Raw genomic sequence first — 14,653 nt, forward strand, 5'->3', positions numbered from 1 at the left:
GACACACTCGGGATCTGCAGAGGACCCTGGTTATCCAAAATATTTGCTACCCCTGGACCCCTTTCTGCACAGATTTGGGGACGACACTCCTCTCACCTGGGTTACCCCAGGGGCCGAACAGGCCAGGGAGGGCAAGCGTTGCTCCGGAGCCGCCCGCCACAGCTTCCAGAGGGGCTGGGGCTTCGTCCCTCGCTCCTGCCCCTTGGGAGCCCAATTACTCAGCCAGGCGCCAAAAAGCAAGCCGTCGGGGAGCTGGAAAAGCAGTGCTGCTGCTCGGAGGGCAGTGCAGCCCTGGTGGCTCAGCCTGGTCGGGGGGACCGTGCCAGACCCCCGGCGCTGGCAGGCTCCCAGGGCAGCGGTGGCTGGGGGCTGTGTCAGACTGTGGCATCTGGGAACGCCCTGGTCCCCAGGAAAAGCCAGGCAAGGAGCTGGGACATCCCTGGGGACAGTTTTTCTTGCAGAAACTCCAGGCCTGGAGCCCTGCACAATGCCCCGGCTGCTCCAGATACGGCACGAGCCACCGTCCGATGGAGCAAAACCCTCTCCCCTTCCCCAGGGACCCGGCTGAGCCCCGATTTCACCGTCCAAGGGGAGCAGCACCCGGCAGGCAGAGCACCCTGCACTTGCGCCGGCCACATCCTGCCCCGGCCGCGGGGCGCAGACGCAGACGCAGATGCAGAGCGGGGCGGCCCCGCCGGGCGCTGGCACCGGCTCCGCGGCGGCCGAGCGGGCGCCGAGAACAGGTTCTGCCTCATTTCTGCGCGGGGCGGTCAGGGAGCGCGTGGGCGCCAGCCGGGGCATGCCCAGAGCCAGCGCCTGGCCCCACCGCCGCCGCCAACCCTCCGCTCGCACGGCGGGAAGGGAGCGGGTGCAAGGAGCGATTCCCATCCCGCGCCCCAGCCCTGCTCCCATCGGACCCGTTCTTCTGGTCTGCGAGGTGCAGCCGGGGATTCCCGAACGAGCCTGGTCTTGCCAGGGGGAAACTGAGGCAGGGAGCATGCGCCGGCATCGGCACCGTCTCTCCTGCCCCGGGTCCAGCCCAGCGACGTCCCACCCCAAGCACGGGGTTCCTCTCTCCTGAGCCAGAACTGCGCCCGGATCGCCGGTGCCCAGGCCAGCGGGTGCCCTGCCTTCCCCCGGAGAGGCGCCCGGGCGAAGGCAGCTCCTTTCCGGGGTGGAGGGGTGCGAGCACCCCGCAGCACCCCGGCGTGGGGCACCGGCTGGGCGCACACACCATCCCTCCAGCGTGCGCCCCTTGCTGGGCTGAGCCCCCACTTTGGCCCAAAGGAAGGGAATTGGGGATTTGGGCACAAACATTGAGGACCCCCCCCCCCAAAACCCCAAATCCCCTGGAGCGGTGCAGCAATGCCACGGGGGCCCTGCGACCCCCCCCCACCGGGGTCTCACTGGTTGTTGGCCAGTGAGAGGGTGACAGTGCCAAGGCTGGGAAGCCCCTGGAGATCCCGGGCGGATCTGCCGATGCAGGTGATGGGGTTGCCAGTGCGGAAGAGGCTGCGGGTGTCCGCAGGGATGTCCTGAGGGATGCTGCGCAGCTCCTTGAGGATGCCCTCGACAGTGCAGACTGGCTCCGAGTGCTCGCGGGCGGCCGGGCAGTGGGTGCAGGACAAGGAGGGTCAGCAACAGCCCCCAGGAGCCTGGGCTGGCAGCGGGGGGGGTCCCGGAGGGACATTTCCGACCTGCACGGACCCATCACACGTGTCTGTCTGCAGGGAGAAGGGATGCACAGCCCAGTTCAGCACCGAGTCACCCTGCAGGATGGGACCCCTATGCAGAGGAGCACCGCAGTGCCCCCCAGGATCCCCCCTGCTCCCAGTCCCACCATCACCTTTAGGAACCACCAGTGCCCCCCTCCAAGCCCCCCTTCCACCCCAAAACCTCAGCCCCACTCCCCAAAACCTCAGCCCCGCTCAGACCCTCCGCAGGGCTCCGCTCCACGGCAGCCCAGGCCAGGACACCCCCGCACCGGGGGTCCCTGGGATGCCCCCCCTGCCCGGACCCGGAGCCCCTCCGCTCGCGGCACTGCCAAGCCCACGGAGGGATTAAATAGATTCAGGGGTGGCAGGAGGGGACTCGCTCCCGGCCCGGCCTCCCACCCCTTCCAGTGCGGCCGCCCAGCCTTCCCCCCCCCCCTTTCTCCAGCCCCAGCCCCGCTGCTGCGGGGATCCGGGGCAGCCGAGGGTGGGCAAGGAGGGTTCGGGGCGGCAGAGCCCCCAGGGCTGCTGCATCTGCCCAGCCGACATCTGGGGGCAGCAGCCATTTCCCGGGGCTGCCAGGGAGAGGTGATGCTGGGGGGGGGCCCACACCCCACCGTGAACTGCGCGTCCCCCGCTGGAAAGAGGGGGGTCCCGGCACCCGTTGCCCCCAGCCACCCAAAAGACCGTCTGGTCACATCAGCTAAGCGCACGCAGGGGGATGCGCACCCGTGTGCGGCACCCACGTCTCCCGCCTTCTCCCAGGGTGGAAGGATCGTGCTTCGCTCAATTTTGGCCTCCTAAAACCGAGGAAGGAGCCAAGAACAGCACAGCAATCCTGCGCTGAGCAGGCTGGAGCCCCATCAGCTGCCAAGGGCACCCTGGAAGGCCAGGGGACCAGGGGGTGGCAGGGCAGGGCTTCATCCTGCCGCGCAGAGCCCAGGGCCGCAGCGGACGTGGCAGATGCTAACTCACCCCCAAAGGCCCCCGCTGCGGGCCACGAGCATCCCTGCAAACTCGAGGGGGCCTTTTACGCCCCGTCGGCTCAGCTTTGCATGACCCCAGCTCCAAACTCTCCTCTCCCTTTTGCATCCCCCCCGGCAGCGATGGGGCCGCAGGGATTCCCAGCTGCAGGCCATCGCCCGCCTCGCCGGGAGCCGAGGCTGCGCGGGGCCATCTGGCCGGCTGCCCCGCCGGCGGCTCGGCTCCCCGTGCCCTCTGCCCTCCCGGCGCCTTTGATGCGCCGCTGGCCGCGCTGCCCGGGCGCGCGGGGCCGGAGCCAAGCCCCCGAGAGCCGCGGGCAGGGGGGCTGCTTGCTGGCAGCCTCCTCTTTGCTTTTAACCCCTGCAACAGAGCAAGGGTCTCACGGCGCTTCCACCTTTGGCTTCGCCCAGGGATGAAGTCCCAGGGTTTCCCGGGAAGCTGAGAGCCCCTGCGCTGGGTCTCACACCCCCCTTGGCAGCAGAAGGGATGAGGGGGTGGCTGGGCAGGGCCAGGGAGGCGCAGCCCCAGAGGCCCCAGGCAGCCCCGACACCGCCGCTGGCATTTCAAAAGCTCCTAATGTGCAAATGCTTAAGTGCAATTTGATATCGGCCCCCAGGGAGCCCTTTGATGCGGCCCCGCTAACAGGATGAGGCCGCCACTAAATGACCCCGCTTCAAAGCCGGCTCCACGCCAGCCCCACGGCGCTGGTCCCCACCGGCACGGGGGCGCCCAGCTCCCCGACCCTGCTGCAGAAGGTCTCCTTCAGCGGAGACGCTCAGTCTCGCGGGGACGTGGTGGCCCGAGGGGAGCACCGGCGCCCGCGGCACGGCTCAGCTCAGCAGCTCAGGGCCAAGCGAGGACCCTCCGTCCCACGTCCGTCCATCGGGGCCGGAGGCCTCCTCCGAGCACGCCAGCCAGCTGCAGCCTCGGTTTGTTGCATTTAATGGCGTTTAGCTTTGCAGAGAGCGGCAGGGTGGAGGCGAGGGCTCCCCTCGCGCGGGGAGCTGCCGGGGTGAATTCACCGCGCTCGGGCGCCCTGGGCACGGGCAGAGGTGCAGGGACGCGCCAGGGTCCCTCTGCTCTTTCATGCGGGGTGGTCAGCAGGTCGGAATGGATCCTGCCGCTCAGCTTGGCAACCTCCCTGGCTTTCTGCAACCTCTGTCCCTCCTCGGGGCCGGGGTGGCCACGGCAAGAGGCAAACGAGAAGCGGAGGAGTGGGGCGACGTGCAGGCGCAGCCCCTCGCCATCGCCCCGGCGGCAGAGCCATCAGCGCCACGCGATCTGGTGTCCAAGCGTGACCATCGTGGTAGAGTCAGGCCAGCTGGCGACACATAAGCCCCAAATACCATGTCCCAAACCGCTCAGCTCAGCTCCCACGCGCCTCCCTGCAGCTCCTTCACTCGACAGGTAGCAGGAGCCGGTTAGAAAAATCCTGCCACTCTTTGGAGGCAAACGTGATCCCAGCCCAGCTGCCAGCAGGACAGCTACACCCGTATAACGCTGCGTACAACGGGCAGAGCGGATTTTGCATCCTTACCTTGTTCTCCAGAGACAGACGCGTGCAGGACGAAACACGTGGAAGGTGCCGTTTCCCCTGCTGCAGCTGCACACAGGCAGTTTCCCAGGTCATGCGCGGCCCCAGAGTTACACAGCCGCAGGAGTAGCTTGGATCTAGGATCCGAGCAGGGGAGGATCCAGGTGGTATTTTGCAAGATGACTGTGCTGCTAAATCCCTGAGCCTCGTACACGACCTAATTTTAAGGTTGATCTGCTTCCCCCACCGCGCAGCTTTGGCCTCTGGAAATCAGATGCAACAGAAAAGCAGCCAGCTGCATTAGCGAGCGTTACAACACACCAAGGCCCAGCTTCCCTCTCTCCCAGTTCAGGCAGTGGTGCCCTGCTGGGAGAAGGGAAAACAAGGCCTGCTTTTTGCATTCTCTGCCCTCAGCTCCTCCACAGCTCCTGGCAGCCCCTGCCCCTGCACACACATCCCTTCCCCAAAAGCTTGCAGGGAAATGGAAGCCAGGAGCTCTGTTTTGGCAGGGGAAGGAGCTGGAAGGCAAGTCTCCCCCAGCCTCTAAGAAAACAGGGATGCCAGAGACTTAAGACTATCTAAAGGGATGTTTCTCACAGCTAAATGAGATTAGCCCCCTTGCGCAGGGCAGATTTATCTCCTAAAAGAGCATTCTTCCGCCCAGAAGGCTCAGCTCCCACCTGATGGGGGCCATGCAGGGGCTCTGCTCATCTGGCAGAGGCTTGGGGACTCAGGCAGGGCCACTTCTCTTCCCAAATATAACAAAAGCCCGGGGAAGGCCCCAGCATTTAGGGCTCTGGCACAGTGACTGCAAGGACCAGGGCCCGCTGTAGCCATGCGGGTGCAGCCAGCACCCTCCCCTGTAACCAGCTTGGGTCCACCTGCATCGCAGCAAGGGCTTCCCGCTCTGCGGCAACCGGTTCCCAGCGTGGTTCCTCCTGCCCCCAGCACCCCCCTTTTCTCAGCAGCAGGTCTGAGAACAGGGCTCCCAGGGGAGGGCTCGTGACTTTTGCCCTGCAGCAGGGCAAAGGGGGGTTCAGAAAGCAAAAGGCTCAGGATCTTCGAGTTCAGACTCCTGTGTGCAGCCAGAGACACGCTGCCCTCGAGCAGGAGAGAGGCCAGAGGCAGGCGGGCAGGGGGGAAATACCAACCCCACTCCCGGCCGACAGCTGGAAGGAGAAGTCTCAACAATAAAAGACACAGCACTTGGAGACATCCACAGAATTAAGTTTATTTCCCCTACCGTCAGGATTATGAAACCACAGAAGCAGAGTTTAAATATTTACGAAGTAATCCAGCGCCCCGCAGAGATCAAGAGAACAAAGGATGAGGGTACGGAGGGCCAGCCGCCACCAAAGAGCGGCAGCGGAGCCCCGGAGCGCTGCCGCGCAGCCACGTGCAAAGGGGAAAGGAAGGGGGCACAAAACCAGCAGCTGGAGGGTAAAGGACAGGGTACGACTTTAATGTAGCTGTTCAAAGGGGGCACTGCGAAGAAGCTGGTAGTGAGGGAAGCTGCAAGGAGAGGACATTCCTTATCCGCCCACCCTCTTCCACCTCCCACACGGAGAGGAAACAGCCTGTCCCCCACACAGCCACAGTCGCTGGATGCAGCACTACCGGGGGAGCTGTGCTGAGCACCGTCAGCATGTCCCTGCACTACCATAGCATTGCACTGACACTACTGCAGTGCAGGGTCCGACCGGCCCAGCAGGTACAGCCTACCCGCGACAGCCAGCGCCCAACTGCTGCAGGCCCCCATCCACCCTCTTTCCTTTTGCAAGTGCAAACATCTTTGCACATCCAGCAAGGATGTCCGGGCTGGCTCTGCAGTACCTGAGCTTTGGGCTTGCCTTTGGAGCTAGCCACGTTTCCTCTGGATGCCCAGAGCCCTTCTCCCTCTCTGTCGGTCAAGGCCCAAGTGGAAGCAGGTCAGCTGTTCAGCCAGGACTTAGCAAAGTGTTGCCCTCCTTCCCTCGCAGCCGGCAGTCCCAACCAACAACAAGGCCCATTTGCAGCTGCACCATAAGATTCTCAGTTCAAAATCCAGATCTGGTAAAAATCATTAGGAGCAAACAACAAGGATTTTCTGCGGCGGGGAATGGCACTCAACATGTTTTCAGAAATCCCAAGAGCAGGGGATTGTGGCCAGCAGCCCTGCTCCCGGCCTCCCCCAACAACTCAAAGTCTCAGCTTTGGCAACACTTTTGTAGCTTATTGATAAAACACCGTGAATCAACTTGTGAGATAAGACATAAGAGTCTCTAGGTTATTGCTACTGCGTAAGACAGGTTGGCTTCAGCCCTGAGGCCAGGGACTCGTAGTGCTTCCTTGGCAGGTCACTCTGAGTAACTATATTTAAAAAATTAAAAATGGGGGCAAACAACTCATCTCTCCTGTTCAGCTGGCTAGTTCTAGGGCACATTAACCAGCAGGCTCGCTGGGTAGGAACCACAGCAGTGCAGGGTAACTCAGTAAGACATCCTCCTTTCATTGTAAGGTTCTCTTTGATGCAAGATCTTGGCTTTCTAATCAGCCCCAGGCCCAGCTATCAGCATCCTCCAGCCTGCTCTCCACTCAGGCTTGAAATGACTGCACACAGGAGACACTGACAACTATTTCAGTTCCAGGAGCAAGGGGAAGGGCACAGAGGTCTGCACACATCCTCCCTCCTATCCCAGAAACACCAGCACCAGAGGAGAAAGAGACAATTAGAATGCAGAGAGAAGGGGGAGGTTTAAGGGGCTGCTTAAAAGTGACTGACGCAGGAGGATGAGAAAACGCTGAAATGGTGAAGCCCAAGAAGACGCCCCAGTCCCCCCATATGGCTAGGGGAGCCAGGGAAAAGAAAGTGGATGGGGAGGTACATAGGGACGGTTTTGACAGCCAGCAGGGTGACTGTGAACGTGTTTCCAAAGTCAGAGGAAGCCACAAGGATGATATGCAGTCAAGAATAGCTTTCTTGCTGGCTACGAGGACTCCTTGAGGCTGAAATCCATCAGGTACTGGAGTAAAGAGCTGGCCTTGCAAGGCTTGAGTGGAAAAACTAAATCTTGCTTGCGGTATGAGGGAATGTGCTCAACTGCACATAACCCATCAGCCACACTTTTTTAAAAAGCCACCTGCCTAACAGCCCCACAGAGAGCAGCATCTGCCAGCCAGAGCCTCGACACACAGACCTGCGCCTCTTGCCCTGGACTCGGCTCTGGGTCGCATCCAAGCCCATTTCCTGCTTAGCAGTCAGCAGCAACCCGTCCCTCTAGTACCCCCTGCCCGCTCTTACAGCTCAAAAAGACCATCAGACACCGAAGGCTGCCACAGACCGGCATTTCTCATGTTCAAAGCCAGTGCTGCAAAGTGCTTTTACCCAGGTGTGCCAAAGCACCATCTCCTCTTCAAAGCATGCCAAGGAAGTTAGCAGACCTTCCTGTTCACTGTTCTGGAACCAGCTGCAAGAAAGTGCCCTTGTTTGCCGCTGCAAAGCCCAACCACTGGACTATGGCAGTCTGCCAATCCCTTCACCTCTTCTTTTAATCCCTGATGCCCCCAGTAAGCTCAGGACTCAGGTACTGCTCTCCAAGGCCTGGATGCTTTCAAATCCCTACACTAAGCCATCTGTTGGCACGTACCTGCTGCTGCCGCCACCTCGGCGGATAAGCTGTGACACATGAAGTACCAGGGTTCAAAGGAAAGCTAGTGGCTTGTGAGACGTGTAATGACAATTTTAGGCATTCAGAGCACAGAAGCAGCAGGGAAGCTCTATTTTCTCTGGCACAAGCTAAAAGGGATTTGGCCCATTCCTGCAACATGCTATTGGAAGTGTGCAGATGCCATGAGCCATACCCAAGCCAGCCAATCTGCTTTCCTGCCTTTCTGGGCTCACTAGCAGGACCAGATGAATTTGCCCTGCCACAGAGCGTTCCTCTGCGTGTCTCCTCAGAGCGGTGCCCTGCCATCAACACCCTTCTTTCACTACGGGGGAGACTGTCAGTGAGTGCTGTGGCACCGTACACCCCCCCCCGGAGCCCCACACTTTGACACATGTGCTATGGGGGAGTCATGCAGTAGGGAAACAACTTCTGGCCCTTGGAGACTCAGGAAATCTGAGGAAGCATCTGATAAAGTCTGCCAAGAGGAAGAAACCAGGTGATCAGAGAGAACCTTACAAGGCGTATCTGCTTGTGCTCTTGAACCAGGAGGCAGGGTTAGCCTTGCGGCCTTGCCTCACGCTGAAAGAAAAGGTGCCCACCCCTCTCCTTTCCCAGCTGCATTTCTACCTAACAAAATGCAGAGAGGGAGCATATTCAGGGAGAGATCAAGAGGCTTCAGGTCCCCAACACTGGGAGACACCACCGACAGAACAAGAACAGAAGGAAAAGAAGCCCGTCCCAGGAAATAAAGATGAGAGCTGTTACTATGGAGTGGAGCTGCCGCTTTTCCTAGTAAATGCCTCCCAGAGTCCCATGCCTCCATCTCGCTGGATCAAGCAGCCACAGTTTCCTCCTTCGTGTGCCCATGGAATGGGGATTTCACAGTTGCCATCACCGCAAATGAAGAGTCAGAACAACCGTCAGGATCACCCCCAAGAAGAGGGCAAAGGGAAGCCAGGTCTTCACAAACCCCCCTATGCTGCAAGATGGAGAAAAAAAAAGGGGGGGGGGATGGTTAAAACATAAGAAACAAGCAGAAAAGGACAAGAGGGAGAGAAAGATGTGAGGACAACTGGAGAAACTGCAGGGAGACATAGTGCCCTTCTGACTTTATCTGTTGCTGGCACTGCCATACATCATGTCCTGGAGGTTCAGTCTGGGTTAGAAATTAAAACTATTGGTCCAGGAATAACTACGTCATGATCCCCAGGGCTGGAATATCCTTCCAACTCAAATCCAGGTCAAACTTTAGCGCTTGTGGTATCTACACAGACAGGAGCAGTGATGGTAGATCACAAACAACGAAAGACCATTAGAGTAGGCCTCACTATTCAGACTTGCGGTGCATTTACACAAGACAGGAGGGACTGCACTTGCCTAAAAGCTGGTAGAGAAGCTCTTCTGGAAAGAGGCACAACCCAACAGAAGGGGAGCAATGGGAAAGCTTTAGGCAGGGCAGTCCTCACAGAACCTCCTCTCCAGGCCCAAGGAACTGAAATTAAGTCCCCTTTCTAGTAAGGAAAGCTCAAGATTTTCCTCTCCACTCAAGTCGGAAGCTCTGACAAAACCCATGACTAGTTTTAATATAAACAAGATTTGAGAGAGAAGAGAGACCAGTAATCCTCAGAGACAAGCCATTCTGTGACCCTGTGTTCTGACCTAACTCAGAAAAAAGACTTGAAAGAGGGAGAGTTTGATTTAGCTGGCATTTCCCAAATTCCAGGCACCCTAAAGGAGTTGTTAGATACAGTATTTCAGGAGCAGTATCCAGTGCAACCCAACAAACACCATCGACACTTTTGTTAGGAACAAGCATCAGACGGCGGCAGCACCATCTGCCACCAACGTTCAGCTCCCCCACAATACAACAGATCTGTGTGTTGTGGGGAAGAGACACTTCTCCCTTTTCCACAGGACAGGGCGAAGCTCTACAGGGCTAGGAAGAAGGAAAAAAAAACAGAGCCCATTTGCCTGCTGGTCCTCAGCTCACCTGACATACTTCCCATACAGCAGCGAGAAGAAGCAGAGTTTGACCATGTTCCAGGAGGTGCTGTTATCATATCTCATCAAGTTTAAGGCCAGAGCCACATGAGAATGGCAGTTATCACAGCAAAGGTTGTGCTGGAACAGAAAGAGAGGCACAGCATTAGAAATGCTGCCCCTGAGGCTCCCCACTTTGGCACACTGTCCTGGTGCAGACCAACAGGCCCAGGTCACACCACAAGGACCCAGACATTGGGGAGATGCTGGTCCGTACACAGACAGGACATCAGAGCCGTACCATTCGGTGCTTGTACTCCTCCGAGGCATCATGCACGGCTGTGTCCCAAGCATTGGGACTGGTGGAGTACACTTTACTGGGATCCAGTTTCCAGTACCTGAAAGGAGGAGAACAGATCCCTTCATTTATTGTTGCTCCTTTACAACTTCTTGCTCTGCCCAGCAGGAAGCTGCTTAAAACAAGAGGACTTGGGAGAAATCCGCTACCTCTGGAGTCCAAGGAACCACACTGTTCAAGGCAAGCATATGCTGTAGAGGGCAGCAGAAGCTAATGCTCAGCACCCTCAGCACCCCAGACAGAGAAACTGCAGACCTCAGGGGCACAGACCAAAGTCTTAACTGCCATTCTCCTCTGACAGGAAACCTTCAGGCCATTCAAAATATATACTTGATCTGACAAATATTTGAAATTCAGGAATCTCCCCTCCCATCCCTCCCTAGAAAAACATTAACAAGATGTGAGTGATGACAGTTCATTACCACAGCATAGCACAGCACAAGCGTTATTTACTTGGAGCACTTGTTGCTAACATTAAAGTGTTTTAATCCTTTTTTAAAAATATAAAGGCTCCATACAGCTATAGTTATTAATACAGCTACATTGCTGTCACACTTCTAAAAAGATTTAATTTAATGTGGTTTATTGAAAAGCACAGACATAGTAGCCGTCCATTCAAATTAGGGCATCTGACCACCAAGAAGAAAAGCAATATCGTAGTGTGCTTGTCTCCGTGAATTAAAGGACATTTGCAGGTCAGTTGGTTAGTTTAATAAAAAGTAACAAGAGCACTTACTTCACTGGCTTCCCAAATGCCATGTTGTCTTCCTACAAAAAGAAAGAAAAATGTCTCAAGAGAGTAATCCCGCACAATATTCATGACATGCCTCTCACTGGAAGGCCTCACAGTCTCTGGTTGTTTAGTGATAAAACTGTCACATTGCCTCAGCAGTCTCAAGACACCAATCTTATTTGAGTGTCTGGATTTAGATTTCGACTATTATCAGACTCCTTTTCTAGGCCTGAATATATTTATACTATATACACTAAGACATAGTCTAGCTATATGGCATATGAGCCTTGTTCCCCTCTTTCTTTACTGTTAAGAGATTATTAACTCAAAGTTGTAAATGGCCTGCTCTGTTAGAGCATGAATTACTCTGACTTTAAACGCCCTTACTTTCGAAATCCACCAAACTACAGAGCAGTTTACAAGACTATCACATACCTGCTACTAAGCAGCAGGATAATAACAGGCATGCTGAGGAAGTTAGAAGGCAGTTTCCGTTACTCGGGATTAGACTACTATACAAGAATTTAGGTCCAAAGTTCCCCATCTAGAGCATGGGCTACAAGATTCTTTCCCTCCTGCTCACCACACCAAACCAGCCACTACTTATCAGACCACCCAGCTGATCTGCACTGGACAAAAATCCACAGAGAAATAGCATGATCTTCAGAAATGTCTAAAGCCATTATTTTGCAGAACTCTGAGCTGCAAAAAACAGGGGATAGCTCACAAGTCCTCCACGAAGGTGAAACCAGACCAAGCACAGATTCCTGCTTAACTACCCAGAACCATCATCTACTTACTGAGACGTAATACGGCCCCGCAAAGTCCCGAATTACTCCAGCCGACGTGCAGATACCCATGTGGCCAATGATTGGGAAGAGCCATCTACCGAGGTAACAAGTGAACCGTCAGGCTGAGATATTTGCTCCCTGATCACACTGAGTACGTGCAACATGCTGCCAGGAGACCGCTGGAGCGGCTGTACATGAACTGCGTAGCGTGGGATAGACAGGCACAGTTAACAAGTTATGCACAGCTGGGGAGAGACGAAAGCTGGTGAGCCAAAGCCAGGCAAAGACTAGTAAAGACACAGAAGTGGCACAAGCAAAGGAAAAATACGTAGGTAATACCCAAACTTACGCTTCTCCTGACAAACAGATCTAGGGTCAGCTTATCTGTGCGGCAGTCAGACTCCACATCTTTACCGTGAGTGGTTGCAGGTGTGGAGAGAGCAAGTGTCCAAAGGCCTGCACTACACGCACCCTTGGCCAGGGAAGGGCAAGCCTCTGTCTCCCAGGACCAACCCATTTGTGTTTTCAAGTAAAGTGGTTAGATTTAGAAGAAACCGTCTTGAGATAAAACTAGACTTTGCTCTTCAGCAACTGAAAAAAATGAAGCAATCTTACCCATATTCCCATCCAGACCACATCTTTTCACTGCAGACTAAATTTTAAGCATCCCAGACAGAAAATGGGGCTCCTGGTCCCCAGAAAAGCATTACCTAGCCTAAATGATCCCTTTTCAAAGGCCTCCTCCTCCTCCCTTGGTATTTACAGCCCCAGCAAGCAGTAAAGCTATGTTCCACCCCCCTCCCATCATCACCAAGAAGTAAATATTTCAGGCTCTCTCCCACATCCTCCTGCACTCTCAGGTTTGCTGACCTCTCTCCAATTCTCACTTCTTTCTCCCTAAGGGATTGTGCACAGCAACTAATATTTCAGATGAGATTACAGCAGAGCTAAACAGAAACAGATTCACCAGCCACAGCTCAATTAGAGAGATCCTAAAACTATGAAATGAAATGAAATGGGACTGAAGTGCTCAGATGTTACAAGGGAAGACAAGCCATATGCATTCAGAAGCACAGCTAAGTTTATAAATAGCATACAACTTCTGCGAGTAACGTAACCCTACAAGAGAGAGAAAGGACTCTGCAAAGTCTGATTAGTTTTCTGTGTTTGCCTCACTTACCGTCTGCGTTTCACTGGCTGGTGCAATGCAAAGCAGCCAGTTTTACTATCCGTGCAGAGTGGCTTTTATATTCAGCTACACTTTCTGGCTGATAAACGTTGTCGGAGCTTTACTACATTTGAAGGTGTAGACATTTCACCACATAACAACACTGAGTTTGCTGCTGCAGAACAACATCAACAGGAAAATACCACTGTTTGTTGGGGAATGAACCCACAAACAAATACTGATGCCCAGTAACTCTAGCAGCAGGACAATGCTCTTCATCAGCCTCAGTAGGAGATAAGAAAGTCAGAAGCTTTGAAAAATCTTCCAGGACAAGACTAACATGGAAATTTTAAGCAATCAAAAACAAAAAGAGGTAGAAATCAAAGCTGTTTTATAGCTGTATGTGACACTAGCATGGAAGTTGCAAGCTTTTCCTCATTAAAAAAGAGTTACAGTGCCATTCCCAATCCTGGCACAGACCATACCACATCTCCTACCTCTCAAACTCTGGCTCAGCAAACATATTATCACCTGACTTTAACTGGAGAGCAAAAGGAAGGCATAAAAATAAATAACTTTTTGTTCTCAGAGTACCCTCAGAGCCATATTTTACAGCTTTTCATTTTCCCATGAACAGAGGAAAACCCAGAAGTCCTCCTTGGAGCCTGCTTACGCTTGGCCAACAAGACAGGGAAGGCAAGTTAACTTATGGCTCATGACAAGGGAAGCAAAGCGGCTCTCCTGAAGGCATAAGGTGGTCTAACATCCCCGTAGCAAAACCTTGGCTCCAAGAACACAAAAGACTTCCCACATTTCACCCGATCCCCTTTACCCTGGCTCCTGCTCGGACAAGCCTGTTCATCACAAGACTCTCCCCGTATACACCCTCGCTGCGGGGAGAGGAGAGCCCTGGCCCAGGAGCGAAGGCAGGCTCCTAAGCCAGCCCCGAAGCAGACTGGGCACGCAGCTACCCCACTGCAGGCAGGGGCCCAGGTGCCCCAAAGAGGGCTGAGCACCCCGCCTGCCCCTGATGTGAGCTGGGCACCCAGGTGCTTTTAAGCAGGCCAAAGGCCCCGCCTGCCCCGAAGCGGCCCGGGCACCCAGTTACCCCGGTGCGGCCCGGGCGCCCGGCTCCGGGAGAAGCGAGCGGCGGGCCCAGGCCCTGCCGCCGAGGCCTCGCCCGGGGAGGCCCCGGCGCGGCGGCGGCGCGGACTCACGTGAGCACGGGGATGGGAGTCCACACCACGCAGAAGGGGAACCGGCCGCGCTCGGCGTCCAGACCGGCCCCGCCGCCGCCATTGAACTGCTTCATCTTGGCCTCCGCTTCCGCCATCACCGGGGCCCGCCCCCCGCCCGCCGCGCTGCCGTCACTTCCTGGAGACCGCGCCCGCTTCCGGGCACGGCCGGTAACCAGGAAGCAGGAGCGGCCTGGCCTCCCCGACCCGCCCTGCCCGGGGCCCCCCGGCGGGCAGCACCGGGCTCGGCCCGGCCCGGCCCTGCCGGCGGCGGCGCGGCGAAAGGCCCCGGAGAGGGGTCACAAACTTGGCAAGGCCCCGGAGGGGCAGCCGCGGGGGCGGGAAGGGCCGCGCCGCAGCCCCGGGTCTGGTAACCAGCAGGTCCTGCCCTTTCCTCGAGGGCCCTTCAGCTGCTCGGGAATACGCACCTTCGCCTCCCCGGGTTTTGTTCCAAAAGTGCCGCTTTCTGCTCTGGCAAAGCTCCTCAGAGCGAGAGCTGCTGCCGCTCGCA

General features: G+C 56.4%; 1 protein-coding gene across 1 annotated transcript; it reads right to left on the minus strand.

Annotated features, from left to right (window-relative positions):
- Positions 1-5,441: 5,441 nt before the first annotated feature.
- Positions 5,442-14,240, minus strand: TMEM222 (transmembrane protein 222). Its single transcript, XM_067311460.1, has 6 exons — positions 14,125-14,240; positions 11,749-11,833; positions 10,952-10,983; positions 10,159-10,255; positions 9,868-9,998; positions 5,442-8,856 (listed from the first exon to the last, which is right to left on the minus strand). Exons 1-6 carry the CDS (start codon positions 14,238-14,240, stop codon positions 8,769-8,771), a joined length of 549 nt encoding a protein of 182 aa, XP_067167561.1. The 3' UTR covers positions 5,442-8,768.
- Between the last annotated feature and the right edge of the window lie 413 nt (positions 14,241-14,653).

Source organism: Apteryx mantelli, chromosome 27 (assembly GCF_036417845.1).
Source record: "Apteryx mantelli isolate bAptMan1 chromosome 27, bAptMan1.hap1, whole genome shotgun sequence".
Lineage (NCBI taxonomy): Eukaryota > Metazoa > Chordata > Aves > Apterygiformes > Apterygidae > Apteryx > Apteryx mantelli.